The sequence below is a fragment of the Musa acuminata genome, chromosome BXJ3-9, assembly GCF_036884655.1.
Source record: "Musa acuminata AAA Group cultivar baxijiao chromosome BXJ3-9, Cavendish_Baxijiao_AAA, whole genome shotgun sequence".
NCBI classification, from domain to species: Eukaryota; Viridiplantae; Streptophyta; class Magnoliopsida; order Zingiberales; family Musaceae; genus Musa; species Musa acuminata.
The window spans coordinates 3047008-3061938 of record NC_088357.1 but is presented as its reverse complement, the minus strand read 5'-3'; the positions used below and the strand labels follow the sequence as shown (position 1 = coordinate 3061938).

General features: G+C 45.9%; 5 protein-coding genes across 5 annotated transcripts; 3 read left to right on the top strand and 2 right to left on the bottom strand.

Annotated features, from left to right (window-relative positions):
- Positions 1–389: 389 nt before the first annotated feature.
- LOC135649527 (expansin-A2-like) lies at positions 390–1634 on the top strand. The gene is made up of 3 exons (XM_065167994.1): positions 390–676; positions 743–1055; positions 1128–1634. The coding sequence occupies exons 1-3, from the start codon at positions 529–531 to the stop codon at positions 1429–1431; spliced, it is 765 nt and encodes a 254-aa protein (XP_065024066.1). The 5' UTR covers positions 390–528; the 3' UTR covers positions 1432–1634.
- Positions 1635–3367: 1733 nt separating this feature from the next.
- LOC103996966 (CBL-interacting serine/threonine-protein kinase 14-like) lies at positions 3368–4882 on the bottom strand. Its single transcript, XM_009418043.3, has one exon. It carries the CDS (start codon positions 4791–4793, stop codon positions 3486–3488), a length of 1308 nt encoding a protein of 435 aa, XP_009416318.2. The 5' UTR covers positions 4794–4882; the 3' UTR covers positions 3368–3485.
- A 2309-nt stretch (positions 4883–7191) lies between these two features.
- On the top strand, positions 7192–8688 carry LOC135649525 (peroxidase RIP1-like). Its single transcript, XM_065167993.1, has 3 exons — positions 7192–7548; positions 7628–7822; positions 7893–8688. Exons 1-3 carry the CDS (start codon positions 7348–7350, stop codon positions 8457–8459), a joined length of 963 nt encoding a protein of 320 aa, XP_065024065.1. The 5' UTR covers positions 7192–7347; the 3' UTR covers positions 8460–8688.
- Positions 8689–9439: 751 nt separating this feature from the next.
- Positions 9440–12535, top strand: LOC103996963 (uncharacterized). The gene is made up of 4 exons (XM_009418041.2): positions 9440–9683; positions 10608–11045; positions 11374–11718; positions 12141–12535. The coding sequence occupies exons 1-4, from the start codon at positions 9504–9506 to the stop codon at positions 12414–12416; spliced, it is 1239 nt and encodes a 412-aa protein (XP_009416316.2). The 5' UTR covers positions 9440–9503; the 3' UTR covers positions 12417–12535.
- Positions 12536–12722: 187 nt separating this feature from the next.
- LOC103996962 (protein transport protein Sec61 subunit beta) lies at positions 12723–14673 on the bottom strand. Its single transcript, XM_065166499.1, has 2 exons — positions 14557–14673; positions 12723–13261 (listed from the first exon to the last, which is right to left on the bottom strand). Exon 2 carries the CDS (start codon positions 13250–13252, stop codon positions 13007–13009), a length of 246 nt encoding a protein of 81 aa, XP_065022571.1. The 5' UTR covers positions 13253–13261; positions 14557–14673; the 3' UTR covers positions 12723–13006.
- Between the last annotated feature and the right edge of the window lie 258 nt (positions 14674–14931).

Genomic DNA, 14931 nt, shown 5'->3' with positions numbered 1-14931 from the left:
TTAATTGTTGTTTTGGATCTATGAATTATTGACTGCAACGTCAAACGACCAATGATGGCTGGGCATCATGAGTCGAATCATGAGCCCAATGGTATGGTTGGAGAAAGAGAGTAGAAGATAAGACTCGCTCATCGTAGTCAAAAGGTGAGGAAGGCAGGCGTGATCCACGTCGCGGCGTCGACCACACGAGCAATTTACTGCCTCCAACTAACCACGTCGGCTGCCAACCGAACGGATTGATGGTTCATGTGAACCCCAAGCCTTCGCCGCCCTGGCGTGTCAATCCACCGTGCATTCATGCATGCATGAGCTCAGAGTTGAGAGAGAGAGAGAGGAAGAGAGAGAGAGAGAGGGTGCTCAACCAGGCCGGGTAGCTCGTGCTTCTCCGATACCATGTGCTCATGATTTGGGTTGACTGGTGCACTTGGTTCGAAGGCAATGTGTTCACTATAAATAGCTCCGTTCATCTCCCCGGATCAACGGCCCCCTAACCTCTTCTCTTCTCTCAATCATCTTATATACCACCGGATGGCAAACCCAAAGTTCTATCTCTACAGTGCTCTCGTCCTCTGCTTCTTCTCCCTTAGCGTCTTCGCGTCCACGGCCTTCGCAGACTCTGCATGGGAGAACGCCCACGCCACTTTCTACGGCGGCGGCGACGCCTCCGGCACCATGGGTGAGTTTGGCCCCCCATAAACGACGCAAATGACCGATACTGACATATGAACGTACGTGTTTGCAGGCGGGGCTTGCGGGTACGGCAACCTCTACAGCCAGGGCTACGGGACGAGCACGGCGGCGCTCAGCACCGCGCTCTTTAACGACGGCCTCATTTGCGGCGCCTGCTACGAGCTGCGGTGCGCCGACGACCCCCGCTGGTGCCTCCCCGGTTCCATCGTCGTGACCGCCACCAACTTCTGCCCTCCCAACTACGCCCTCGCCAACGACAACGGCGGCTGGTGCAACCCTCCCCTGCCGCACTTCGACCTCGCCCAGCCCGCCTTCCTGCGGATCGCGCGGTACCGTGCCGGCATTGTCCCCGTCTCCTTCCGCAGGTGAGCAGTGACACAAGGCGCCCGAGTCCACTGTGGTGATGCTGATCCGTGCATAACGTAATCCTCCTGCAGGGTGGCTTGCGTGAAGAAGGGAGGGATGCGGTTCACCATCGACGGGCACTCCTACTTCAACCTGGTGCTGATCACCAACGTGGGCGGCGCCGGGGACGTGCACGCTGTGTCGATCAAGGTGTCGAACACCGGGTGGCAGGCCATGTCGCGCAACTGGGGCCAGAACTGGCAGAGTAACGGCTACCTCGACGGGCAGAGCCTCTCCTTTCAGGTCACCACCAGCGACGGCAGGACCGTCAGCAGCATCGACGTGGCGCCCGCAGGGTGGCAGTTCGGGCAGACCTTCGAGGGAGGGCAGTTCTGATGGGAAGTCTCAACGCTCGGCGACGTCAGGGAAGTCGAAGAAGGCATCATGAAACCGGTGTCTTTGGCCTCATGCAATGCCGTGGTAGCGTAATTAGCACCCGCTAAGGCCTAAACACATAAAACTCTGCATGTAGTAGAACAAGGTTTTATCTTTAATATTAAGATGAATGAAGAACCAGTAGTTCTTTAGAAGCTAAGAAACATCTAGCAATACTAAGAAGAATTAAGGGTCGTCGGGAGCGCTGCTGTGCCCATGCTTGCGCCCGGGCCACTGGTATCCTTCGACGTCAAGTTGATGCTGCACACTGCTGTAGTCACTGTAGCCGCCGCAGGCAACGAAGCTGTTGTGATCGCCTTAGCCATCGCAGGCAGCAACAACCGTCGCAAGCCTGCTAATCCCCGCGGTGCTTAATTGTGTATGCAGCCACCGCTAGTGATTAGGCTAGCGATCACCGAAGGTCGCTACCCTCAATAATACTACCGTTACGGTAAATTGTCAATAGCATTTTATTAATCAAGCATGATAAACCTCTTATCGTCCATAAATAGACGACATAATGGATTAGATAGAAAAATAAATCGATATTATAAATTGATTATTTAAGTATCGTAAATCTAAACCAAATAATATTTTTTTCATAAATGAATGATGCTAATAAACATATTTAAATATAAAATATATCTAAAATATTTTTACAATTTAACGTATTTGATTTCAAAACATGACTCTAACACCAATTATAAGTATAAAAATCATAAGTATGATATTATTTTATGAAATACTCTAATACCAGAAATTGAGATCAATTAATGACATCAAATATATAGTGTATATTTTTAGATGCTTATTAGAAAGTTATCTGATATGTAGATATACTCATCACATTTGAAAGTCAAAATGATATCAATTTGTAATAATGAAAAATTCTCTTTTCTTCTTATCCTTTTACCGTCCTATTATCAGCAGCAATAGATTATAAACAAAAGAAAAACCAAAAAAAGTATAATATTTAAATAATTTATAATAATTTCCAAGAATTTATGTCCCATGAATATAGAATATGTTGCCATCACTCAAATACCTCAAAACACATATTCAAATATAATTTTGTAATTTTCTCTGTTCTCATTTATCGGGTTCTCGAGATGAGAAACCCATAGTATCATAATCTTTTTATTAATTATGCTCATTCATTTGAAAGAATTATTTTACGTAATAATGATTATAACTCCTCGATTTTTGTGTAAAAATTATCAGATGAGAAATTATTCTTTCGAACTCCTCATTCAATCATTGTTTATGATTGAATCATTTGTTTCGATGGGTGAATAGATTCGATCTGCACTTTCCTCTTTTCATCTCTGACGTACCCCTCTTCCGCGAGCTTCCAGCCCCCTTGCAGATGTTGCTTATTAGCTAGCTGTCAAATCAATCATATCGGTGGAGGGCTTTAATCGACCGGCTTCTTCCTCTCAAAATCACCATCCTGTTGGACGGACCTCAGCGCAGCTCCCAACGTTTGCCGGTGTTGTGTCAGTGGAAGAGTGCAAGTCTGTGGTTGCTTCTGCCATCGGACTTGCTTGTATCTTCTGCACGTCTTGTTCTTCCGGAAAGTGCCACTTAATAAGAGAATATTATTAATATATTACTGTGCTTTTGAGTTCCAACTCGTGTGGACAACCTCTTGCCCTTCCTTCATCGATTGCTACGGAAGTCACAGTCGTAAGTTGCGTTGGAGACTTCGACGGTGCAGACTTCTTCCATGGAAGACTCCGTCGCGCCGTGTGTGTGTTGAGCTTCGAGTGCTGTACGTACCCACACAGATAGATCGAAAGCGTCGAACAGTTCCTGTAAGGGAATCAAATGATTCGTGCTTTCGGTGTGTCATACGATACTCGTAGACTGTGTTCTGTTTTTCCAGCTTTCCGAAGAAGAATATGAATCGTGATCGATTTATTTGTTTCTGATGACGTCAATTTTCTTTAGCATTAATTCCGAAAAAAGAAAAAAAAACAATAGTCACATACTTATAAAACAGTGGGTTTCTAAAGCTAAGTTAACCGCTCACCGGTCACCGCGCCCCTCAACGCGGGCCCCAACTTCTCAGTCCACAGGCTTTCGCCAGCGCCACCGCTCCTCTCGACCGCCACCACCGCAACGCTGCCGGTCAACCGGTATACCTCTACCCTCAGAAGGAATTCCCCATTTTGCCCCTCAACGACCGCGCTAAACCCCTTCTCGCCCTCCCTCCTCACCGCCAACCCCTCCCCTCTCCCCACCCGCTCGAGCCGGTCCACGATTGTGTCGACCGGCTCGGTCAACGCGAACCGCTCCCGGTCCGAGGTCGCCTCCTCGAAGAGGCCCGAGAGGTCGAGCCCCGGGGAGAAGGAGATGAGGTCGAAGGCGTTGAGCTCCCTGCGATGGTGGGGCTTGCCCGATGGATCGGTGGCATCTCCACGGGGCTGCATCAGCGCCGTCCATTGGTCCGCGTCGAAGTCCCTGGCGAACCAGGGGTCGCGCAGGATGCCGTCGATGGAGATGCGGGTGGCGGGGTTGGGGTCGAGGAGGCGGGCGATGAGGCGCCGGAGATTGGGCGAAGTCCAGCGGGGGCAGCGGTGGTGGCCGCGGTAGATCTTTCGGTAGAGGGACATGAGGTTGGGGTCGTTGAAGGGGAGGTAGCCGGCGTTGAGCACGAAGAGGATCACCCCGCACGACCACATGTCCGCCTTCGCCCCGTCGTACCCCCCCGTCATCTTCCTCGTGAGGACCTCCGGCGCCACGTACGCTGGCGTCCCGCATTGGGTGTGCAGCAGGAGGTCACCGTCATCGCCTTCGGAGGAGGAGGAGGAGCGGAGGGAGGCGAGCCCGAAGTCCGAGACCTTGAGGTCGCCGGCCTCGTCCAGGAGGAGGTTCTCCGGCTTGAGGTCCCGGTGGAAGACGCCGCGGGAGTGGGAGTAGGCGACGGCGGAGACGAGCTGGCGGAACAGACGGCGGCAGAGGTCCTCCGGGAGGTGACCGCGGTCCTCGACGCGGGAGAACAGCTCGCCGCCCTTGGCGAGCTCGAGGACGAGGTACACCTTGGAGCGGGAGGCCAGCACCTCGTGGAGGCGGATGATGTGGGGATGTCGGAGCCGGCGGAGGGCGGAGATCTCGCGGATAAAGGAGTCGCCGTCGGCAGAGCAACCAGCAGGACGACGGGGGTTGGGGAAGACCTTGACGGCGACGCCTTGGCCGGAGGGGCAGTGGCGGGCGTGGTACACCTTGGCGGAGGCGCCGCGGCCGAGCAGGCGGCCCATCTCGTACTTGCCGAAGATGACCTTCGCCGGCGACGGCGGCGCACCGCCCCCGGACTCGGTCATGCTCCTCGGCTGCCTCGCCTTCTCGTCTTCCTTTCCTCGAACAGAGAAGCTGAGGAAGGGAAGGGGGAAGCGAGGTGCTCTCGGGCGTCCATTCGATGATATATACACAAAATATTTGCCTGGCCAAGTGGCTTATGACGTCATCGTGACAGGACTCTTATATTAGAACTTTGGAGGAGCCGTGAGGGAATAGTTGACTTTGAGAGGCCACCAAAGAATTCAATGACCGTAGACGGCAATTCGCAGTGCAAATTGTCTTATGATATGAGGTAATAACCATTGAATTCCTATGTAGCAGGTTGGAATGGACGGCTCAAAAACCCAAATAGAATTTGATACAACTCAGAGTTATTATTGGAGTTTCCTTCTTTCCTCGAGCTTTGTTTTCGCTGGGCTTCTTGAGATTATTGCGCTTAGATTTACTACCATAATAATAATAATTACTTTATATGAGGTCAGGTTGCTTGCTCCAACCATCATAGTTACCCTTCTGAGCTACACTAAGATACGGATTGGATCCTCCCTTATCATATTATATACAATCTATTTTTATTGATCATATTTAAAATAATTAATTATAATTTAATTAATTTTATTATTTTATTTTTATATATATTTTTTTAAAAATATATATTTTTATGTTATCGATTTATATTTTTTAAAAATATAAATATTAAAAATAATTTAATTATAGAGAACACTTTATAATTAATACTGTTTAAAGTGGAAGATCGAACATTCCAGTGGTTGGCATGAGAGAACGAACTTGGTTTTGCTTCGAGCTCCTTCGTTGCTGTCAGTCCAACATCTAACATGTAACATGTGTCACACGACCATGGGAAAGAAGGTGTGCTCCTCCATGCCGCCAGGTAGACACGAAGGTCGTCATCCGAAGTCGACACCTCTTGCGGAGAGGCTATCGAAGCAGCCATCGACCGGTCATGGACACGCTTCATGCATGATCAGCGTAGGGTTTGGCCTGTCGGCAGCGGTACCGATGGCGGGTGGACCATTCCCTGTGGCCTATCGGCAGTGAGTGATACCGACGGTGGGTGGAGCGTTCTGCGTAGGTTCGTCATGGGCGGCTGTCTCAGTTTTCGGGAAGGTACGATTAGAAGTAATTTATCAGGTTGAGGTCGTCAGAGAAAGAAGGAATCATTTTGTACTGTCATGTCGTATTCGTACCAAATATATAAATGTAGAACAGTCGTTGGGAACTACAGATTCTGATCACCCAATCACTTCCTCGAAGAAGCAAGGAGAAGAGAGAGGATGGCATGAAAACGATGTGCTCCTCCAAAGCCAGTTTCCTCCTTCCTTGAAGCTGCACCTATGGTACGTGGCCACGGACGTCGCGGTGGTTGATACGCATTCGTCTCTATCAGTAAAGATGCCAGCCCATGAACCCCCCCACCTTACCCCCCCCTCTCTCTCTCTGGTAGGTGGATACATGCGCGGTGAAGAAGATGCCCGGCCGATTGCTCCTTCCCTTGGCTGTTCCTCGCGTGCGTTGTCGCTGTCCGCACGGGTCGTGCCGGCACCCACAGTCGACCGACCAACGGAATTTGTAGGACGAATCTACGGCGGCAAAAGCTACGACGAGTCTGGTCCACATTGCGACCGATCCTCCACGGTCGCATCGAGTGCTCGGACTTGGTGGAATATTCCACCCAGATACGAGACGGCAAAAGGTCGAAGGAGAAAAGTTCGGTTAGCATCCGTTCGTCCTCCATGCGATCGCATGCCGGCTATTTGCCGGTCGACTTCCTCGGCTCCGGTAAGGGCGTCTGAACTCCCTATTAACTGCTGCGTCGGTGGCCGCACATGCACACCGTGCAATCATGTCGTCAGCGGCTCCGCTCCATGCCGGGAGGGTGCCAACTTGGAGCAACATGGGATCGCCTCTGGTTTCTGGGGGAGCACCTGGTTTTGACGCCGTGGATGGCCCGCCACATGGTTGAACCTATTGGGCCGGGCCGATCTATCAGGCCCGTATAATGAACGTACCATTGGGCCTCATCTCCCACATTTCACCTGATCTTGATATTTTATTATACGCATTCAATATATGTATAATATACATGACCTAAAACATTAATTGCTTGTTGCATTTGGCTAACGAAGAGTAGATTGCAGAACATAAACGTGTCATCAAGTGATTCGGTCATTATTAGCATTAATATATCATTTTGAACCTACTAAATCATCATAATATTACTTCATACACCTAACCAGGTTTTGTAGCAATTCCTCTCGTCCAAAGGGAGCAGTCTCCACGTTTTGTCATTTCCGGTCGTTGGGTTATGTCTTCATATTCGTCAACAGATCTGTTTCTCTCAGAACCTATCCTTCATTTGGATGCATAGATTCGATACGCCTTTGGATTTCGAGCCTTCTCTAAGTTTCCAGGGAGTGACTAATCCCAGAAGAAACCTCGATTTTTGTGTACATGGCAGGTTCATAAACAACGTGATGTTGGTGGCACGCAGACTACATATGCACGCGAGCACCATTTGCTTGTCGGAGGTGCTCGATTTGAAGCGTCGGTCACTCCATGGCCACTGTTCAAATGTTCTTCACCATCTTCTTCGTCGTCATGCTCCCGGCTCAGGGGCAGCTCACCCCGGATTTCTACGATGCAGTGTGCCCGCAAGCACTGCCCACCATCCGAGCAGTGGTGGAGGCGGCCGTCGCGCTCCAGCCACGCTTGGGTGCGTACCTCGTCCGATTGCACTTCCATGACTGCTTCGTAAACGTAAGACCACATCTTCCTTCTTATATTGTATTAAGAAGAAAAAGAAGTTAATGCCTGATGGGGATGGCGATGGTGACAGGGTTGCGATGGCTCGGTGTTGCTGGATGATTCCGCCACCTTCGTCGGAGAGAAGACGGCGGGACCGAATAACAATTCCCTGAGAGGGTTCGAAGTAATAGACGACATCAAAGCTGTCGTGAACGCGGCATGCTTCGGAAACGTAGTCTCTTGTGCTGATATCTTGGCCGTCGCCGCGAGGGACTCGATCGTAGCGGTGAGTTGTAGCAGTCCTTTCATGGCATAGCATGGTATGCACTCGTTGTTCATGACATGTTACGTTACAGTTAGGTGGAAGCTCGTACGAGGTGCTACTTGGCCGAAGAGACGCGACGACGGCGAGCAAGGACGACGCAAACGCCGACATCCCCACGCCGTTCTCCGGCTTGCCAGACCTCTTGGCGAAGTTCCAGTCCCACGGCCTGGCCGTCGAGGACCTCGTCGCCCTCTCCGGAGCTCACACCCTCGGGTTCGCTCGGTGCGCCCTGTTCCGGGATCGGCTCTACAACGAGACCTCCACCATCGACAGCGACTTCGCGAGCGCCCTCCAGGCGCGATGCCCGCGGACCGGCGGAGACAACGAGCTGTCGCCGCTGGACGAAACGTCGCCGGCGGTCTTCGACGTCGGTTACTACCGAGGTCTGCTGCAGAACAAGGGGCTGCTGCACTCGGACCAGCAGCTGTTTGGGGGCGACGGGAGCGACGACACGGACGCCCTGGTGCAGCACTACAGCGAGAACCCCGGCAAGTTCATGGCTGACTTCGGCGCGGCGATGATCAAGATGGGGAGCATAAGCCCTTTGACGGGGAGCGATGGGGAGATTCGCGAGAACTGTCGGGTGGCGAATGCATGATCGGCCGAGTCCCTGAGAAGTCTTACGCCCACGGCGTTCGTGTGTCTGCTTGTTCGTGCCGATGGCACGAGTGTGGTGTTCGCTTTTTATGTTGGCACGCAATGTTGAATCGTGCCAATGATATGTTCGTCAAGAAAAAGAGAAAAAAGTGGTGTTGTTGAACTCCGCCTCATCATATTATTATGAAATATTTTGGGTGATTTACTGAAAAATATTTCTCTTTTTTCTTTATCTTTGAAAAGTTGTTTTATATTTTTGTTATTTTTTAAATAGTGTCTCTTATTCAAATTACATCAAAAATAATATTTTAACATATTAAACTACAATAAAAATATCTTAAATTATAATTTAAAATATCATAAATGAGACAAATGAATTCATAACCCCAATCAAATTAACTTCGAGTCTAAAAATTTGGCATCCTAATAATTTATGATCAAGGACGATAAAAAATGCACAATGTGATGTCATTTATTATATTTTTAATAGTTCTTCGGTGTTTTAAAAACACTAATAAGGCTTTTAATACATCAATAAAAATAATATAATGGTGTTGAAAAAAAGTGTAAATGAGTCAAATAAAAAAGTCCAAAACTGATGACAAAAAGTATCATTAGGGTTGTGAGGAATATTTTGGATGTTGTTCGAAAAATGAGATGCCATTTGAGAAAACAAAAAATAAATGCACTTTTGAGAAAAAAAAGGAAAAAAAAGTTGGAAATCACGAAATATTTTCCTCGTATTGTAATTAAAATTATTTAAAAAAATAAAAATAATTGTACAAACTTTAAATATTTCATAGTAATGTTTCAAAAAAATAATAATAGGATCTAATTTTGTAATTAGGATCTCGAAACATAATACGGCCCAACGCTTGATGAGGCCCAAAATGTAGCCACCGCAAAGCCCATTAGAAGTTGCAGGCCCAGCGAGGAAGTCACCCATCAAGCGCTCGACTCCGAGTCCCAAAGAGCCAACTGCCTCCATCTGTACTTCGAAATAGGCGTGCGAACCCCCATTCCCTGTCTCTCGATTTATGTTCCCATGCTCCGATCTTGGCTTATCACCTCTTCCGTCGCTTCGCGCTCCTCCCGCTTCTCCGTACTCCGCCGGCGTATCCCCTTCTTCTCCTCTTCCGGCGACAATAAGACGACGAAGATGTCCGGCCAGGGAACCCCTGGGGGTTTCTCCGGAAACCGAGCTTCTCCTCATCCCCGCAAACCCGTGAGTTCCCTTCTTGAACCGATCCCTGTGTCGATAATACGGACCGATGAGATGATACAGGTTTGATTAGGTTTTCTTCGTCCCTTTCACGAACTTTTGGTCGATTCCTTTTGCTGTCGAGATGATATATGTTTGATTGGGTTTTGTTGGTTCTTGAATAGACACTCGTTTCCTTTTTTGTGTCGACCGATCCCTTTGATGATCGCCGCCGTCTTCGTCCTCGAAGTCGACGTTTCGAAGAACCCAATGTCTAATTGTAACTCGTCGATGTTGATTCACCCTACTATAAATCATTGGTCAGATACGCATGCCTTCATCAACACAATGCAGCACATAGGATTTCGGGGATTCAATATGTAGTGGACTTGGTTTTGTTAGCGCCTGATCGTATTGTAATAATAATGCTACACATTTTACTTCTTTGATTGATGCAAAGAATCATTAGTACTATCATAGGACTCGTACTCAATCCTACATGATGATTGTGTTTGAAGGAATCGAAGCAACCCTATGTGCTCTTGAGATGAAAAGTGTAAGTGTTGTTATTAGGGCAGCCGGATGTACGCTTGTATTGCTTTTCCTATTTTGGTTGCTCATGTCGTAACAGAGCAACACTGCAAGGCACTGCAACGACTGATGTGAATGGTATATATCACAAAAGATGCATGCTATTTGATAGACTCTATAGAACTAAACATATTTTGGTTCATCATTTCATGTGTGCTTAAATATACTTTGGTTCACAAATTGTTTTTGCTGATTTGCAAGCTGCAGGATTGTTTTACGTTTGAGTTGTTTTAAGTTGCTTAAATTCTTTGCTTATGAAATTTGGCTGAGTGCCTTATCCTTTTTGACATACAAATAATCATGCAGCAAATTTGAGTTGGAGGTAATGCTTACTGTTGTTTTGGATTGGATTTGTAGGTTTCTGCTGGCAAATCAATGTATCAGGGTGATGGAGTATACAAGTCCCCTAATGTCTTCCGCAATGCTAAATACCCAAATACTGTCATGCCACAACGTAGTCAAGCTTCTCCAGAGAGTGCTGACGAATCAACATACGAGTCTCCTAACGTCTTCCGATACGCTAAATCCCCACATACTGTCATAGCTCAACGTAGTCGAGCATCTCCAGAGAGCATTGGCAGCAACATTAGGAGAAGTCCACAAAGTGATGCTGAGATGCAGCATTTTGACATCTGCAAGGCCAAAGATGTGGGTCATGTGATACTAAAGAGATCTCTTCAGGCAATAAATCGGGAAAAAAGAATAGAAGCTGAACGAGCCAAAATTGTTCCTCAGCATATACATCTGAGGCCGGGGATGATTCTGTTGAAAAATTACCTTGATCACGATGATCAGGCTTGTGTTTTCTTTACTCGAATATATATTTTGACATCGATCTACGTTCAGTCTGTTGTTCATATTCTACTTTTAATTCAGTGACACTACTCAAAAATAATTTTCTCCATGTAAACTACTTCAGACTTGGTTATTAAGGAATTTTCTCTTTATATTTTGCAGTTAGGAGATAGGAAATAACACACATCAAATTTGTAACTGAAAATGCACTTCTTATTTTGTTTTTTAATTAATCATACAGAAAGATAGCTGGAGCAATTATAATGTGTAGGTGCTCGAGTGCTTTGGTTTCTCAATTAAGCTCATGTTCTCTCTTTTTTTGCTTCAGGTAAAAATTGTTAAAAAATGTCGAGACCTTGGTGTCGGTTTGGGTGGATTTTACAGACCTGGTTATCGAGATGGTGCCAAACTGCATCTGCGAATGATGTGTTTGGGGATGAACTGGGATCCACAGTCAAGATTGTATGATAGCAAGCGATCAATAGATGGTGCAGAACCACCCAAAATTCCAGAGGACTTCATAGAAATGGTTGACAGAGCCATTCAGTCATCTCATGACTTTTTGAATGCACAATCTCATGGTGTTAATGCTGCATCTGAAGTTCCAAAGATATCACCAGATCTCTGCATTGTGAATTTCTACGATAACAATGGTCGTCTTGGTCTGCATCAGGTATTATCCTACATTTCTATTTGCAAAACACTGATTTTTTTTCTAATGCTGTATTTCCGTGCCATCTTGTGGATTACTTCCAAACCACAATATGGCACCTAAGTTTTTATTGTTTGTATAAAATGGTTTTTAACTTTTGAGTGTAGCTTTCTGAGGTTCATCGGAATTTAGCTGGGACTTCCCTTAAACTGGTTAATACTTGGATTATTTGTTTTCATCTAAACATTTGCCAGAGCATTATGGACTATCTGTTTTTATCCAAGAATGTGATGGAGGCACCGGATTGAAACTATGTTTCTAATCATAGACACTATGAAAGAACTGCAGGCACATGTTTCCACCATATAGACAAAATCGTAATGTTTTTGCATGAATGTTTTAGTAATCGATTCAGAAGATGCTGATGTTCTTTTAACGTGCAGGACAGAGATGAGCGCGAAGAGAGTCTCCGAAGAGGATTACCGGTGGTCTCTTTTTCACTGGGAGACACGGCTAAATTTTTATATGGAGATCAACGAGATATTAACAAAGCTCAGGAAGTTGAACTTGAGTCTGGTGATGTACTAATATTCGGTGGAAAATCTAGGCATATATTTCATGGGGTTTCGTCGATCATCCCAATGACAGCGCCGAAATGGCTCATTGAAGAAACTGGCATGCTGCCTGGCCGCCTTAATCTTACTTTCCGGCAATACTAGCATAGTTAGTTTTCATGTATTTTGGTTGTCCATGTGGACACTCTTTTCCTGAGTCCTGTAGTTGATCTGTAATATAAGCTTTTGCCCAGATGACACAACCAGTTTGCTGCTTCATGCTACTCCAAGCATATGTGATCTTTGGCTTTCTATAAAGAATTGACGTAACAAAACATGTGATAAAGCCTCTGAGCAATGCCATTTCTGTATAAGTTTTTTGTACGAAGACAAACGACTCATCGATCAGTCGTTTCCTAATTAAAATGTGTTATTCTGATTGATCTCATGACAGAATGTTGAACCCAATGCGATCAAATATGCATTTTAATTCAGGCATAATGCAGTTCAATCATTTTATCTGTTACAAATTAAACATTGAGCTGCAGGTTGGATCTCTCTTAAAACTAACATACATGTAGAACTACATACATTCTAGAATTCTCATAATGCTAATAGCTGCTAATCCTAAACTAAACTGCTAAAATGAATCATGTCTACATCTGATAAATGATCTAACAGGGGTACATTCACAAGGTGCTTGCTTGGAAAAAGTACACTTTTACTGAGATTAGAGTCGCTGCACGCCTGAAGCTCTAGCGAGGAACAAAATAGAGCTTACCAACGACATGCAGAAGAGCAACCACAGCACTAAATCCGATACTCATGAAGAGAACAGTATTGGGAGACATCTTGGCCCCTGTGGCATCATCAGTGTAGAACTGGAGCATGGTACTGGCACCTCCACCCGCTGCTGCCGCACCACCACCTGCTGCCCTCCGCCTGCGCATGTTAGCAGCTGCTGCTGCACTTCCTCTGGGTGGCGCACCGCCGGCAACCATATCGACTGACTGTTCACCGAACCCAAACAAAACAAAAGGAATTTTGTATCATGTCTTTTGCATGTGCATACGATTGTTGGTGCATTCATTAAATTGGATTGCTCATGACCAGAATCAGTGATGCTTTAATTATCTGTTCAGAACTTGAGTGGCAATAACATGAGGACTCTATGCGAAAAGACCTTGACTCAAGGATGATCAGTTTGAACATTTATAGCAATACTAAATCAGTTAAAATGATGCTGCACGAGCACTAAAGCAGAAAATTGTAGGGGGACAAGAAGACGGTTTCGCATAGACCAAAGAGCGCCGAAAACCTTTGTTATAACTCTTGTTGGTAAGAAAAAACATATATTCTATTACTTCATACATGCAAATCTTGGCTAGCTACTTTCAAAAGCACTTCAAATTAAAGACGACAACAAACAAGACCAAGCAACTGGATTTTGAAGAGGCACGGGAATGACAGCACAAATTTGCTGCAGATTGTAATGTTTAGAAATAAGCTGAATCACAAGTGTATATAGTGGGAAACTCCTCTAAGAATACAATGAGAGATACGCTCCAAATACTGAGGCCATGATACACTACGTTCTAAATGGAAATCGAGCATGGTCACATAAAGTGTATGTTGCTACTCCGTATTGTCTCAGATGACAACCAAGTAGGTTAAACAGCTAAAAATTCCGCACATCAGTCCCTCAATGGACCACAAATTTCTTATTATTATCAAGTGTGTTGGTAATTGGATTTCTCAGTTCTTAATGCCATTTTCAGCAAAAAAAAATCTCAGAAATGAAATTTTACCTATCGAGAAGATGTCTGCCCTCTGCAAGCATAGGAGATGTAAGATCATTTTGATACTCTCATAGGAAATGCTAAACCAATTCTTCTTTTCCTTAACTGGGTTATTTTAGTAGAACCAACAAAATCGCCAACATAACATCAGTAGATCATGCGATTGTCAACGCCAAATCGTACAACGTCAATTGACTGTACGTTTTCCTCGTATCACATTTTTCCTATAAAAGTAGGCGCCGGATCTCGGCGAACACGAAAACAGCTAGCACATGAAACCTCAACTTAGGGATCTCAGCGACCAATTCGCAGATCCCCTGCTCCTTAAAGTTCACACTAGTATAAATCATAATGACAATATCAGAAAACAATAACCAATCAAACATATGGTGGAATCGAGGATTCTAGGTCGAAATTTCCCATGTGTTTAGAAAAAAGATCCAAATCAAGCGGGGGCGGCGAAGAAGATCGAGAAGGAATGCATGAGGATGAGGTAAAATTCGCACCTTAGTGGGCTCGAGGGAAGCACAAGCTAGGCGTTCCAAGACGGATATCGCCCGAGGGGGTAGCCGATCGGAGGAATTTGATGCGCGCTTGTGTCGACGAGCCCGTCGAGCGCTGGAAACGGGCCGCGCTACTAAGAGCCCAGTTTGTGTGTGGCCCAATCAAATTGATCCAAAATCGACTTGGCGTGATCAGTTTATTGATAATTCGATTTTAAGGGTTTAAAAATGATTTCGGTTTGAGAATTTTTTTATAGTTTGATTAATCGATTTTATAAATTTTTTTGGTATTTAAATTCTATGATATCGACTCAATTTCAATGTAATAATTTCATCTTTATCTGTTACGGGACGTTATCGACCAAAGTTTGTTCTCTC